We start from the raw sequence: 13,755 nt of genomic DNA, 5'->3' as shown, positions 1-13,755 counted from the left end.
TCCGAATCCAATAAATACTGTTTTAACGAGTTCAACATCAAAAACTATAGATGCTTTTTGAAAAAAAAATTGAAATGGTTGAATTTACGACAATTTTACGAGCCTCCTCCGATTCTGCTTACCGAGTTTCCAGATTGTTTGGATCAGAGATGAATCACTTCTCTTCTGTAGTTCAGGGAAAATTGCGTGGATATGGCAACCTTGAAATTACCTAACTGTAACCTAGCAACCGTCGTAAATCATTACAAACTACAACAAAATGAAACCGAATGGAAATTCAAAATTTTGAAGTTGCTTCTGGTAATTTTTTCTCTGTCCAAATTCAAAACGAGTGTTTTGGAAATGTAGAATGACAAAAAATCAGAGCTGTTCGGAAAGTAATTCTCCGAGTGAGTTGTCAAATCTTGGTGCTGAGAAAAGTGAAAATATACCAGAAGACATCAATGAAGATGATACAAACAGAATATCTTGGACGCCCCAAACAGGCCGAGCGTCTTCCCAAACGACGCTATCAACGACTGAAGGTGAGTAATTGGTCGAAACAGGTTTTTTGGATATACGTTGTACGGGTCATCTTCTAATTTCCTGACACAAAAGTTCAATCATACCTTTGTCATAAAAACACTGATTCCCCCCAAAAATTGCTTTCATTCAATATTTTTCTAAGTAGGTGGGTCAAGTTCATCGAGTTCTTTAGGCTGGAGTGACGAGTATGAAGGATCCACTACAAAAAAAGTTTTTGAGGAATTGAAGAGAATGGATAGGGTGTTGAGAGGAGTAGAAACTGTACCACCACATTATGATGTAGACGAGTATGAGCAGTGGATGAACAAATTTCCCAACATAAGGTCAGTAAAGTAATTTCACGGCTGATCAGTGAAATATATTCTTAAGTTTCCGGGTTGAACCGCGTCTGGTGTTTTCATTTTCAATTGGAGCTTGAATACATGACACATCATACAACAAAAATTATTCAATTTTGAGTTTTCGGTTCCGTGCTTGATATAGTGTTTTATACGTGCACAGAACTATAATAGTTCTGTGTATCCGTGCTGAGGTTGACGTAAAAAGTAAAAGTGACAAATGACAGGCATTTTGAAATGTTCGTGTTTCTTTCAGTTTTGTTTTTTTTTTGGTAGTTATCGAGGCCACAGAATAGTAAGCAATACTATTCTGTGTCGAGGCTTTGGCCCAAACAAACTCGAATCGAAAAGGCTTTTCATTTCAAAAATTGGAAGAACAGAGTTTCCATTGGGAAATAGAAGGTTTATTGACAATTCTCACATGATTATTATATAAACAACACCAATAACTAACCTTTATTTTACTATTATATTTATCTACATCTCAGCCCAGTTGGAGTAAGAGTTCATTGTTACAGTTACAATAATTACGTGAAACTATGGTGTATAAATCAAGTAATTTCTGTGAAATTCAATCCAACACTAACAAGTACAATTCTAACCACACTTATACGTTTTCAGCCTGTAAATAATGTTAATTCGATTTCCAGCATATTCGACTCCAATAAAACACCAGTAAATTCTACACAGAACATCAATGAGAAGCTGGGAAATGAAATAAACATTTCTTCTGTATTTGGCTCGTCCGTCATCTCAAGTAGAAACTGTGATATAAGTTCCTCAAACAAAAACAATCCCAGGAAAAAACTTACACCCATGAGAGCTTCTGAAATCTCTCCCAGTATATTACTCAATCAAAGGGGTGCCAACATTACCAGGAAAAAATCCTCGGAAGAGAGCAGACACAAGAACAAAAATATCTTCACAGTATTCAATAAAACGAAGAGTTGGGACTCTGAGAAATATCTGAAGATATCTTCGATCAGTAGTATTCTCAACGAAAGAAAACACTCGTCAAAATCATTGTTGAGCCGGCAAGTATCCAAAGAATATCAAGAATCCTCGTTGGAGTTTGGTTCGTTACCGTTTATAGAAGTAGAAGAACCGCCATCTGTGAAATCATCTCGACACTACAATAAACAGTCGGCAACTAGTCGGAAGAATCCTACTGGTGATTTAGTTTTACCTCCTATAGATGTCGGTGATCATTTCAGGTCGATTTCTGCCACTCCGAGACAACCTGTCAAAACTTTTTCGGCTCTGTCAGTGAATTCCAATATTTTGCTGGAAAGAAAAAAAGTGAAGAGGAAATCGTTGAATGTTTTTTTGGAAACGCCCGTGAGCAGCGACGTGCAAAGAAATAATTTCTTTCGTTGAAAGGTACAATATATTATGGTTGATTTGTATTTGGTTTTTTATTCAACCTTTCATTAGGTTGTATCAGAAGTTTTGTCCGATGGTTTCGTTGCTAAGTTCATTTGCCTATGGAACAATATGTTTCTTCTTCTTTATTTTTTTGGCTCTGCTTCGTGAGCAATTTGCCAGTCATTGTACACTATGCATCTCACTATCTAACAGTTTTTTTTGACTCCTTGCAACTGTTTGAAAATGTTCATCAACTGGAAGTGAAAGTGCTAGGGATCTTTCTAGACCTCGGCAAGGCTTCTGATATGCAGATCAAAAGCTACCTACTCCTTATAAATTGGAAGAGCAATATCCTGGCAGGTGTTTGAGAGTTGTCTGAATAACCCAGTGAACTATTTTGAAATCGATAATGAAACATTGCAGAGATTTCACTGCCCAACTGGTGTTCTTCAGGGATCCACATTGAGACCAGTTCAGTATGTAGTATACGTCAATGTTTTGTCGACAAATAATGTATCATGTATCATCTGTCCCAGAGTAACCATTCAATCATAAACGAGTCAAAATCCATCTTCATTCATTCCCATCTGCAAGGAACAAGTTGCCTCTACAAATATTATTTTGATCTTGTTGATTGGGTAGAATGAAATACATCTCAATCAATTAATTTTTTATTTATCACTCTTCAATGGGAAAATAGCGTGTGATGTGAGATTTTAACTTATCCGGAATGATGAATTTTTCGAGAAAATCTAAATACATCCCAGTATAAACATATAATCTATTTACACCGAACTAACATATCGAACATTCAGAGATCAGCTGACATATCATCTAGTCAGGAGAAAGTTATCACAACTGTGCCAAAAATAAAATAATTATCACTCTGAAGCCATGATGCTTTCTGTGTCATCATTATCAACAAGAAGATTGTTCAAAACCATAAAAATGAAAAGGTCCTAGAATCAAATGTTTATTTTTAACCGATTATTTAAAAAAGATCATTCATTCGAACGACAAATTATTAACTTATTCCTGACCAGATGCATGACTGATTGGTCTCTTGGCCGAATTAAATCTACACCAGGCAGATTTTCAAATGAACTGCCTTCAGTCAACGAATTGAGTTTGAAACGAATGAAGCTTAGTCTTATTCTAAAAATATGAACAAGACACACGTGAGATTGTAGTGTTCCATAATTAAAAATAATAATTTTCATCGGCCAGAGATGGGTTTTACATTCTCAAGCTACCGGTGCATTTGTTGTTTGAAATTATTGCAAAATATTATATTTAATTCAGTCATCCGTTCCTCCAGTTCAAGATTTGAATGGTAACTGTTTTCCTGGTGACAGTAACTTAGTAAAACCCGCTTCAAAAATAGTGTCGAAGTTCCTGCGTGCGGTGAAGCGTTGAATGACTTTTCGAAGTCTAGTTTTTGAACAATGCTGGTCAATTTTACCGTAGAGAGGACCACCTGAAGGGCGAGAGGTTAAGATAACATTTAAACAGGTATTTAATTGCCTGAGAGATGAATGTTTGACTTTGGCTTGTTTGAGGAATTTTGAGTTCGTTTTGCGAGGTTTTGGCATGAATAAGATGTCAATAACGAGCCATTGCTTAGGGCGTCTTTGTTCTGTGAGTAGTTCCGATCAAAATTTTTAAATGATAAACATATCCTTGCCAATATTACCGGGGTCCACGAGAAATGACCTAACGTCCCTCAGCACCCTCTCGCGGTAAAAATTTCCGTGGTTGCCTCCTTTGGACATAGAACAGTTGATTTAAAAAAATCCAGCATTACTTGAAGCACATATCATTTATAAAGAGCTGGAGGAACGGCAACATAATGAAACTCAAAATATTCCAGTGGTTTGTGTTTGCTTATAGTTATTCTAGCGACATTTGGATAAACTATTTCGACTATATTTACTTTCCGAAATTCCAAAGATGGTTTCGATTCAAATAACGGTGCTGTACTGATTATATTAGACACATAACAGTTGGAAACTCTTCATTTTATATTTAACTTTTCGAGTGATGGAAATTTTTAGGAACTATAACTAAATATATACATATCACAATTTGGAATTGAATTGTTTTGAAGCCTCAGATCTGTGGAAACTGTTGAAACCCTCTTCTAGGTTCGACTCAATAATAGTAGTTCTTCATTGATTGGATACTTTGATGTCCACTGAAAGATTGAAACAAATGCAAATTGAACCTTTAGAAGTTGTGATTGAAGGTTGCATCAGTTTCCAAAAATGCCTTGACCTCCATTTGAATTTAACAAATATGTACAATTTCATTTCAAGAACAACAAATGCCCAATCAAGGTTGTTATCTACAAAATTTTCGTGGGTCTATCCACACAGTAGTTATTTTTGATTACTCCCTTCTTATACTTTCTATAAAAGATGATAGGTATTTTTCAGAAAATTGTCTATAAATCCATATATATTCAAGGATTATGCCAAGGTTTCACACGATAAACCCTGGTTACTCAGCAGCATAGACACAAAACACTTTGCGAGCTCTTAAATTTAAAACGTAAGTTCATTTCTAATGGTTGGAGCAATTTGTCGGACATTTTCTGTCGAATCAAAGAACTTGCCCCCTTACAGAAAAGGCACTCTTTTGGCGGCACATGCATTTTGAGGGGTTAAGTTTCTATGTCCTATGTTCTGTGTTGGAAGAAGTGTTCAATGCCATTTTATAGGCTCATGTACTGTTTTTTTCTTCATTCATATCTTATATATCAATTATCAGAATTTGAATATTTTTGAACCAATTTTCTCAATTATAATCCCCTGCAGCTGATTCAATATGTAGATCAACTTTATTTACCGCATAGATCACTTCCAATAATGGTTTTCAAAAGTTGGACAGATCAATGAACAGTGGATACCATCCAGGTTGTTTCCCTTCTGTTCGGAACACAAACGACATTGTTTTATTTTGTACTGAGGATGGTGAACTGATTCAATTGACCTTATACTACTGAATCCATACTTGTTGTTCATTTCTCTTGAAGAATCCAGGTATTTCATTGAGGATTATTTTTTTATTACTTCTATTTTTCATTTAATAATTGCAATATTTCGCTTCTGTGGATTTATTTATGTGACTTCTGTGACTGTGTCTAAAGTTATTGTGACGAGCTATTCACTGTTTCAAGTTCGTAATCATATTATCCAGAATGAGAGTAATTATTCACTTGATCAGGCATTCTTATAATGAAAAATGATTCCAATAAGTAAAATAAACAAACATTGAAATGACATTAAGTTCCCCAAATACCCACCTCTGATATATTTCTACAGCATCTAGTTCATATATAAAAAGCTCTTTTTTACTTATTTACAAAAAAGCACATCTTTTTTCAACAATCGCCCATTAAAAAATTGATTTTTACATAAGGATTATATTACAAAATGTGTATTGTAAGTGTCTTTTTCATCGATGTTCAAAATATCATCGTTTTTTAGTGTAAATTCTCGCCATGAAGATAAAGCACTAGGAAGTTTTTCAATTCAATCAGAGAAATGTAGCGCTTTCACAGATTTTCTAGTAAACACCCACAATTTAATTCATAACACAGAGAATATAAGACCTTACTTTATGAATAGTTCCAGCAGTATTTGCTTGTTCAACGAAAGATTGGGAGCTCAAAAAGTGATGCATTAGAAATACTAGATAAGTGTATTCCAAGATTATCCCGAGTGCGCCAAATTTATTCGTTTACAATGTGTGCAAATCTATAATTTTTGAAATTTTCCTAAGCCAGAATATGTAATAGTTTGACAAAGTTCTGGGGTCATAGGTCAAGCGGTAAAATCAATCAATATGTCAATATTGACAGCTCTAGCGGAGTACGCTAAAAATTCCCTATGTAGAATGAAGTTAGTTGTAAGAAGAAGAAGTAAGGTTAATACCAGTAAAAAGTTGTAAAAATTATATACGATTTTAATTGATGTTGAAGGAAGGAAATAAATCTGTAGAAATGATTTGAAAGTATAATTTATGAAACAACACCATCAAGCGTCTTGGCTAAAAAGTTCTGGTGCTTTCAATCGCTGTAAAAACTGTCTAGCTTCAAACTTGTTTATCGTTTTGTCGCATTATGGAAAGCTATCAAAGCGAAATGAATTTTTTTCATAGTTTCCATAACAGAAACACTAAATCATGAAAGTAACTGATTATTTTTTAATTTTTACCGCGACTCAGTTCATCCACATTGATCGCGAATACTGCCGACTCGATTCAACCACTCTACAACTACATAACAATATAACTCGAGATAAATCAATTCTCTTTGAAAAAACCAACAAAGTCAATATAGACACGCAATATGTACAAAAAAACAACTTCTGTATTCATACAATCAATCGCACAATATAACTAAACATATCAAAAAATTGGAACAAGGGTATGGAATGGTGGGTATAACTTCTCTGGACTCTGTTCCTTATATAATTTTTATATATAAGAGTAAGGTCCATCTGTGAGAGCGCTACATAACAATAGTCAAGAGTTCTCGTCCTTGTTGGTTCCTCCACCTCCTGTGCCACTGCCTTGGCCCGTTGCTGTTTTTCCCCTCACTTGCTTGTACTCTAGACCAGGATCAAACTGCATCAGAACGAATACCTGAAAAATGACAAACATTTCGTCTGTGAACCAACATACCCAATATTAATCCCGATTTCATTTTATGTCGTTGTGATATCTGATTTTCCATACCAAATAGACGGTTATGATCCGTTTCTTGTTATGGTAAACTCTCCAACGGAACGTAACGATCGCTTTCGGTTATAATACGAAGCACCTTGTTCTGCATTCTCCCAAGCCTCGCTAATGGGGTGTCCCTGAGGCTGGAGAACACGGGACAAGCGTACAGCATAGCTGACCAGGTAATTCGTTGATTCAGGAGCTTGTTGTCAACACTAAGTTTGGAATTTCTTGCAATGAGAGGATAGTTGCGTTTAATCGCCGCTCCCGCTCTCTGATTTGCCAAACTTGAGTGCTCTTGACAATTCAAGCGCTTATCCAGGATAACTCCTAGATATTTCGCTCTTCTCTGTTCGTCCGGAGTAGAATGACTCAATACTATCGCTGCCAGGCGCCTTGTGTAGAGGCAGACGGTTCATTGTGTCTCTCAATTCCTTGAAGTCGTTGAGGAGTTTTGCTAGATCATCGCGGTTCAGGCGTGGAGGGATAAAGACACAATTCAACATACAAAACCACGTTATACTCTGTTGAATGTAGAACGAAACCTTACCTGGTCTGTAGGCAGCAGCTGAAAGTCATCCGGCGGATTTGTTATGACGTATCTCTTGCTGCTGGCATCGCACGACGAACTAGTGTCCCTAAATCTATAAAGTCCAATGCACAGCATACCAAACTGTTTGAGAGCAGCAACGAACAGATCACCATACTTTCCTGTTTCTCCAAATTGCGCCAAAGGCCCGTCGTACAGGGAAATTTGACCTACTCGACACCTGTCCCTGTTGGATAAACTGTCTGCCGTACTATAAAGAAAAAACATCGGATTACTGGATTTAGTCGATTGTGATATATAATTAGAGATGTACTGATAACAATTGTACCTGTAGCCTCCCCGTAGTCCAGCTCCTTCTGCAAGGATCAATTCTAATTCTGGGGTAGCACCTCCGGTAATCAAAGACCGAATCAATGTTAAGGCATTCTGATTGAAGTAGGTCTGAAAATATTTTCAAAAATGTATTTTAAGTAGCAAATAATAAGTATATTTGCTTCGATTAATTCTCAAAGTGAAGTTGGAAAAGTGAGACACGAGTTTAACAACTTTCAATTTGAAACGACGAACAGAAATTACCCTACGTTCAAAACTGAACGTAAGGAAAATCTTATCTCGTTGACTTACTCACAGTGGACATTAGCGAATCCAATACACTAACGGCGAAAGCTGTTCCACAGGCAAAAGGTTGAGTCAAATAAAGTTCCGTGTCTGGATCATCATCGTCGTCTTGGTCCAAAAACTGAACGTTACTGTCATTCACTAATTCTGAAAAAATAGTTCACATGTTTGCAATGGCAGTCATACTGATTCACAAATATTGACATGATGATTGATACACTTTTGGCTTACCTGTAATCATCGGTACGTTGGCCCCATAAACGGACCCCCTTCGCTGAAGGATTATAGGACTTCCAACAGGCGTGCCGGCCTCTTTGGCCCCGTTGGCTTGACTAAGGACGCCTATCGTATCATCGAATGTCATCGCTTTTATGTTGAGAGATGCCAAGATCGCCTCTTTGTCCGCCAATGTGGGGTCGTCATTGCTCGGTACTTTTGCTGACAGAATACAGCACATATCACAAAGGTTGACATTCACAGCTCGAAGATCTGCTCTGCTCAGTGGAGAACCCTGAAATTTATTTAGAATGAATGTAAAACTGAAAACGTGATCAGAAAGTGGATATCCAACGTCAAATGTTATTTGAAATCAATCGTATAACCACTGAAGAGTCGATAGTTTCAACATTACGAAAACAAACCTTTTACTTTCAGATCAACTTTCATCTAAGCACATTCGACCATTTTGTTGATGCTCCAAACTACCAGTTGAGAACTAGATGATATTAAAACAAACTATTATTATTATATCTAAATTCCCAAGGTATATCTTTGAATGTTCGTAATCGCTATAAATTATGCTAGTGCATTTATATCTTGCCTCCCATTCAAAACTGATTTCGTGTAGCAGACTTGATGAAATATATGGATAAGAAAGTCACAGAAATATTTATGGAAATATATACCAAAGAACATAATTTCACAGACTGGAAAACAACGTACCAACATGTGGAAAGACATACAGAAAAATAAATTAATGATAACTTGAGATCATAGAAAATACTTCCATTCCTGGTCCTCATCTTACTACTCTGAAAGTGTATAAAATGTTGAACTGCCACTTCAATTTCGTATTTATTCAGCATGTTTTTCTCTGTTCATACTTACATTGAGCACAGATATTTTTGGCAGATTCTGCAACATTTTCCACTCCCTCCTAATATAATCTACAGATCCCACAATCACTACATGCTTCAGTTCATGATAGTGGAAGTTGCTAGCACGGAGCGGCATCACCAGGTTTCGCAATCCAATGAGAGGCGAATCAGGATCTGCGAAAAGGCACACAACTACGTGGCCGTTTAGAACCGTCATGGCGGCCTGATTCCTATCCTGGAATAAAACAAAAGCCAGAATCAGATCAGATCCAAAACATGAAATAAAATAAACCGTTCCAACTATCCGGGGCATTTTTGAAACCGAATGGCATATAGAAGTATTGGCAATGCTCTGCGAATTTTCTAATATTTTTCACCCGATTCAATAACGAATACTACTACACCAAAGGTTCCAAATGGTGCATCATAAGTACATAATGATTCAATAACATTAACAACCTGTCAATTTTTCAATTTGAGTCCACTGGTTCAGTAAACAATAGACCAAACGACTACTTTCCAAAGTATGATTACAGATTGTTAAAATAGTCAGATTGAAATGATAAAATGATAAAAAACAAATATCTGTTGAAGACAAATAATCATAATTATAAAAAAGTGAACGAATAGCAGAGTTGATGTTATTTCGGTATGTCTATACCGAACTATATATACTATATACTATACCAAGTATCGCTATAGGTCTATAAAGAATAATATGTATCATTTGAAATGAAACAAGTCATATGAATTTTATTCGAGACAAACTGCATATTGAATTCTTCAAACTGCATATTGAATTCTTACCAGTAAACACTCTTCCAAATTCCTTGCTGGTCCCCAGTGAAACATCCCTGTGCTGTCATACTTCATTTCAGTTTTTTCAAAATCAAAATCTTTAGCTTGGTCGTCTGCTAAACCTACAGGCAGTGCGACCCCGTTGTTGTTTTGGTTCGTACCGCCACTGCCTCTACTCGTTGGCCTGTAAGTTCAATAGAAGACATTTTCCACTGCCGGAAAGATTAATATTATGCAAGTATACTGTAGCTACAATCGCAAAACTCTCAGTGATTTAATTACGGTAAGTACAGCACGAAACAGCAAGGAGAAATCATGACTGAGGCTGCTCGAAATTTCTGGGTTTTGAGCCCATCGAAAGAATTGAAATAGTTTGCAAGTTGGAACCAGAAACTTCGAGATTACCCTCTCGGCAAACTCTATTAGGGATTTGAATTATATAAACAAACTTGCACTACTCATCTAGCTCATTCTCTATGCAGGTATAATTAAAATCAGTCTATATTATCTTGACTAATCGGAGATGACAATGGATACAAATGCTCACCATGAGAAACTTTTTTCCAAAACAATGCAAAGCTTTAGCGGGTCATAATTATTCAGGTTTGTTGAACAAAAATATGACACATGCATGTATACATTGTATTTGACAGTTTTCAAGATCATACTCGTATTGGTGTGATTACTATAGGTCTAAATGGAAAGACACACGACCTAGACTAGATCTCTTCTCAAACTTATAGTTATAACACAACTAGACTTCAGAATTACCTTAAAGGGGTTATTGTATATCGACATGCTTTCGAGAATAGAATGGAACAGGAAGTTTGTATTTCTACTATGCGTATGTCTCAGTTTCACCACTAGCACAAGGTATTTCGAAAGAGCCTAGTATGTATTTGGGGGTCTATCTAAATCCTAAGACTAAATTGAGGACTTGGCCTTAGTATATATCTATGAATTTATGATCCACAAACTCAGATTCTATATGGAGTTTGATAATACCATTAGCTGAATGCTTGGTGAAATTCGGATATCTCTTTTGCTCAAGGCTCTACGGTCCCAACAGATCAAGACAACAAAGAATGAGGAATGAATTGCCTGCCAATCTCTACAATTCTAGATCTATGAAGATACCAGTCACAATTCCAGCTAGTCCACCATTCCAACCATTGATACGAATGGAATTTGATATCAAAAACAAGCGTATTACTTGCTAAATAGTTTGCACTTAGATCTATGAAGATACTAATCACAATTTCATCTAGTCCACAATTCCAACTGTTGATACGAATGGATAACAACAAACAAATTACTTGCTAAATAGTTTGCTTTCTCTTGTGTCTTATTATTCTCATTTATATACAGCTGCCGAAGCATATGTTTACCGAAGATCTGAAGATGATAATCTGATCTGAGGAGATGATCTGAAGATGAAGATTTGAAGTGAATTTTGGGTGACAACCAAGCATCAATTTCCTCTAAGAAGGTAAATGTGGCAGGAACAGACAATCACAAAATACAAACAATATTCCTATCGCGCCGGTGGATCTCTTGGGTATTGAAGGTTTACATCTTAGTGAAACGGACTTTCTTTGATCTTTTGTGTAAGTTGAGCTGCACTTTTACTACTGAGACATGCACATTGTATTGAAGCAAAATCAACCTGCTCGATTACTTTTTCATGGGTCAACACCGGGGCAAAACAAGTACATCAGCGCTGCATAATGGGTTTATTCAACAGAAAATAGCTCATTTAACCCATGTTATGATTTAATGATGGATAACAAGTAAATACTGCGTCATAATACCATTGTATTGCGAAATCACTTCTTTAGATGAGCTATCAGCAGATAGCTGAGGCTGAGATTGCTTGGAAGAAATATATTCAATTTCATTGGCAGCTGAAGCAAGCTTGAAGAGTGTTCTGCGCAGAAAAAGTGTCAAGCTAATGCTCCGGGTTTTCCATGTGCTACTCGATCATTCGCAATGGAAAAAGCATGGTCTATACGAAATCGATCCGAACAGCTAAATTCAAGACTAATGTATCGGGTCTGATAAATTCACTATTTATACCATATAAAACCTCCCATATAAAAATAATGATTAGACCTCGTATGAATACCACGCCGCCCATGCCATACACAGAAACTGCCGACGTTCGGTAACGATTTGTTTTCATGCCATTCGAATTGACTTCGTATATACTATACAAGGTGTATTGAAAAAATGGCTGTGAAAGAATAAACAATTTTATTGGTATATACAGTGCGCTTCACATCGAACTCCCATCAGAAGTCTGAGATGAAGTAGTTACGTTTTGAATTCGAGTCAAATTGAAAATGTAGACGATTGAATGGATCGATTTTTCCACGTCATTATTGGAATAACTTCTGAAGTGCTCGGTATATTCTCAGGCGTTGAATAGATCCAATTTTCAACGAGATTTTTGGAATAACTTTCGATCCGCTCGGTATATACAATTATAACCCTATATTTATTGGAAGTACTTTTTTGACAGAATCACCTAACTCCAATGTGCCACACTTCTACTGGGTATCCCGTATATCTTAGATTATTTTTAAAAAACCACTGATATTTAAAACTTCACTTCTTCATCATCAAATATTTTGATGAAACCTCAATGTTTCACACACTGTATACATGGGATGATTGCGTTCATGAACAATGTTTTACTCGCTTCATATTTGAGGTACTGTCATTATCTCACAAAATTTTTATTATTATTGAGTTACTGATTCTAAGTGTGTTTTGCCATTCCAAAAACAATATTTCGTTAATGTTTACAGTGTTTACAGTGTCGTCGTTAAACCGTGGAAATCTAACGTGGATCGGGAGCTGAATTAAACTGTGCGGAAAAAATTTACATTACGTCTACCCGCTTGGTCAAAACACATGCTTCTTTCAAGCGAAGGTGTATGCAATCTTTTAGTGAGTGAAAGAAAGGTTCTGGCTTTCTACTCCTCCATCATTATACAATGAAGTGATAATCTTTCAAATAAAGGAAGAAAGCAATGATTTCAGAATAAACTCTTCACAAAAATGTATAGATCTTGTGCAGAAGCAACAATCTGACACAAACTGCAGTGTTTTCCACGAACATTGAAGAAATAAACAGTAATAAAATACACTGACACGGGTTATCTTCACTAGATTTTTATTTTTATTCAGTCATTCATTTTGCCATTTCGAAAACAATAATTCAGTGATCAGTTTTTAATAGTTTGCAATAAAACCGTTGATTGCGATGTTGCCAAACTCTTTGAATTTCCCGCCTAAATATACATGAAACTAACGGATTTTTTGGGGTTATAAAGGGAATTTATTATAATGAGGTACATTCCATAGGCCACTAACAAACCCACACTACGTCCTTGAGGTACGGTTGAACAATCAAGCAAGGCAAGCAACAACACATAAATTTAGGTAAAAGTGTAAGTATTTGCTAAGCGTACATGAGTTTTTTCACTTCATAGGCTAGATGATAGCCGGCGTAAGATGTCGCCTCTTGCTCCGGCTCTCTGAAAACAGCACACTGCTGATAGCACATCATAATCGCTCACAATATCGATAAAACAAAAGCAAATCTTCTCTACTAGAGTCGTAAAGTGGAATTCATATAGAAAAACATCCCTGATGACAATCATAGTTATAAATATATGCATATTTTTAAAAGTCACTCATTTATTTATACTTTGAAATGACACGTATATGG

The 13,755-nt window shown here is 36.1% G+C and overlaps 2 protein-coding genes across 3 annotated transcripts in view; one reads left to right on the top strand and one right to left on the bottom strand.

Moving 5' to 3' along the window:
- Positions 1-223: 223 nt before the first annotated feature.
- Positions 224-2,269, top strand: LOC111512043 (uncharacterized). 2 transcript variants are annotated; one of them, XM_074185010.1, is made up of 3 exons: positions 224-524; positions 668-848; positions 1,514-2,269. In XM_074185010.1, exons 1-3 carry the CDS (start codon positions 350-352, stop codon positions 2,238-2,240), a joined length of 1,083 nt encoding a protein of 360 aa, XP_074041111.1. In that variant the 5' UTR covers positions 224-349; the 3' UTR covers positions 2,241-2,269. The 2 variants fall into 2 exon arrangements, with proteins under 2 accessions (XP_074041111.1, XP_023023903.2); XM_023168135.2 differs by having other exon boundaries at positions 226-524; positions 671-848.
- A 4,311-nt stretch (positions 2,270-6,580) lies between these two features.
- Positions 6,581-13,755, bottom strand: part of slo (calcium-activated potassium channel slo) — a 113,189-nt gene continuing 106,014 nt past the window's right edge. Inside the window, exons 19-26 of the mRNA XM_074185009.1 lie at positions 13,496-13,561; positions 10,029-10,203; positions 9,232-9,456; positions 8,356-8,635; positions 8,135-8,271; positions 7,835-7,947; positions 7,507-7,756; positions 6,581-6,875 (exon numbers count right to left, since the gene is read on the bottom strand). Of these exons, the coding sequence (XP_074041110.1) occupies positions 6,756-6,875; positions 7,507-7,756; positions 7,835-7,947; positions 8,135-8,271; positions 8,356-8,635; positions 9,232-9,456; positions 10,029-10,203; positions 13,496-13,561 (1,366 nt within the window). The 3' untranslated portion in view covers positions 6,581-6,755. The remainder of the gene's footprint in view (positions 6,876-7,506; positions 7,757-7,834; positions 7,948-8,134; positions 8,272-8,355; positions 8,636-9,231; positions 9,457-10,028; positions 10,204-13,495; positions 13,562-13,755) is intronic.

Source organism: Leptinotarsa decemlineata, unplaced genomic scaffold, assembly GCF_025532065.1.
Source record: "Leptinotarsa decemlineata unplaced genomic scaffold, Ldec_3_MD MMD2_tig00026361_RagTag_RagTag, whole genome shotgun sequence".
Taxonomy (NCBI): Eukaryota; Metazoa; Arthropoda; class Insecta; order Coleoptera; family Chrysomelidae; genus Leptinotarsa; species Leptinotarsa decemlineata.
Note: the sequence above shows the minus strand (reverse complement) of the source record. Positions and strands in the feature narration are given on the sequence as shown.

Bases quoted from the DNA above. Each gene is read 5' to 3' on its own strand.
- LOC111512043 (XM_074185010.1), top strand. From the start codon at position 350: ATGACAAAAAATCAGAGCTGTTCGGAAAGTAATTCTCCGAGTGAGTTG. The intron at 525-667 runs GTGAGTAATTGG...TATTTTTCTAAG, and splicing joins GACGCTATCAACGACTGAAG to TAGGTGGGTCAAGTTCATCG. The intron at 849-1,513 runs GTCAGTAAAGTA...TTCGATTTCCAG, and splicing joins AACAAATTTCCCAACATAAG to CATATTCGACTCCAATAAAA.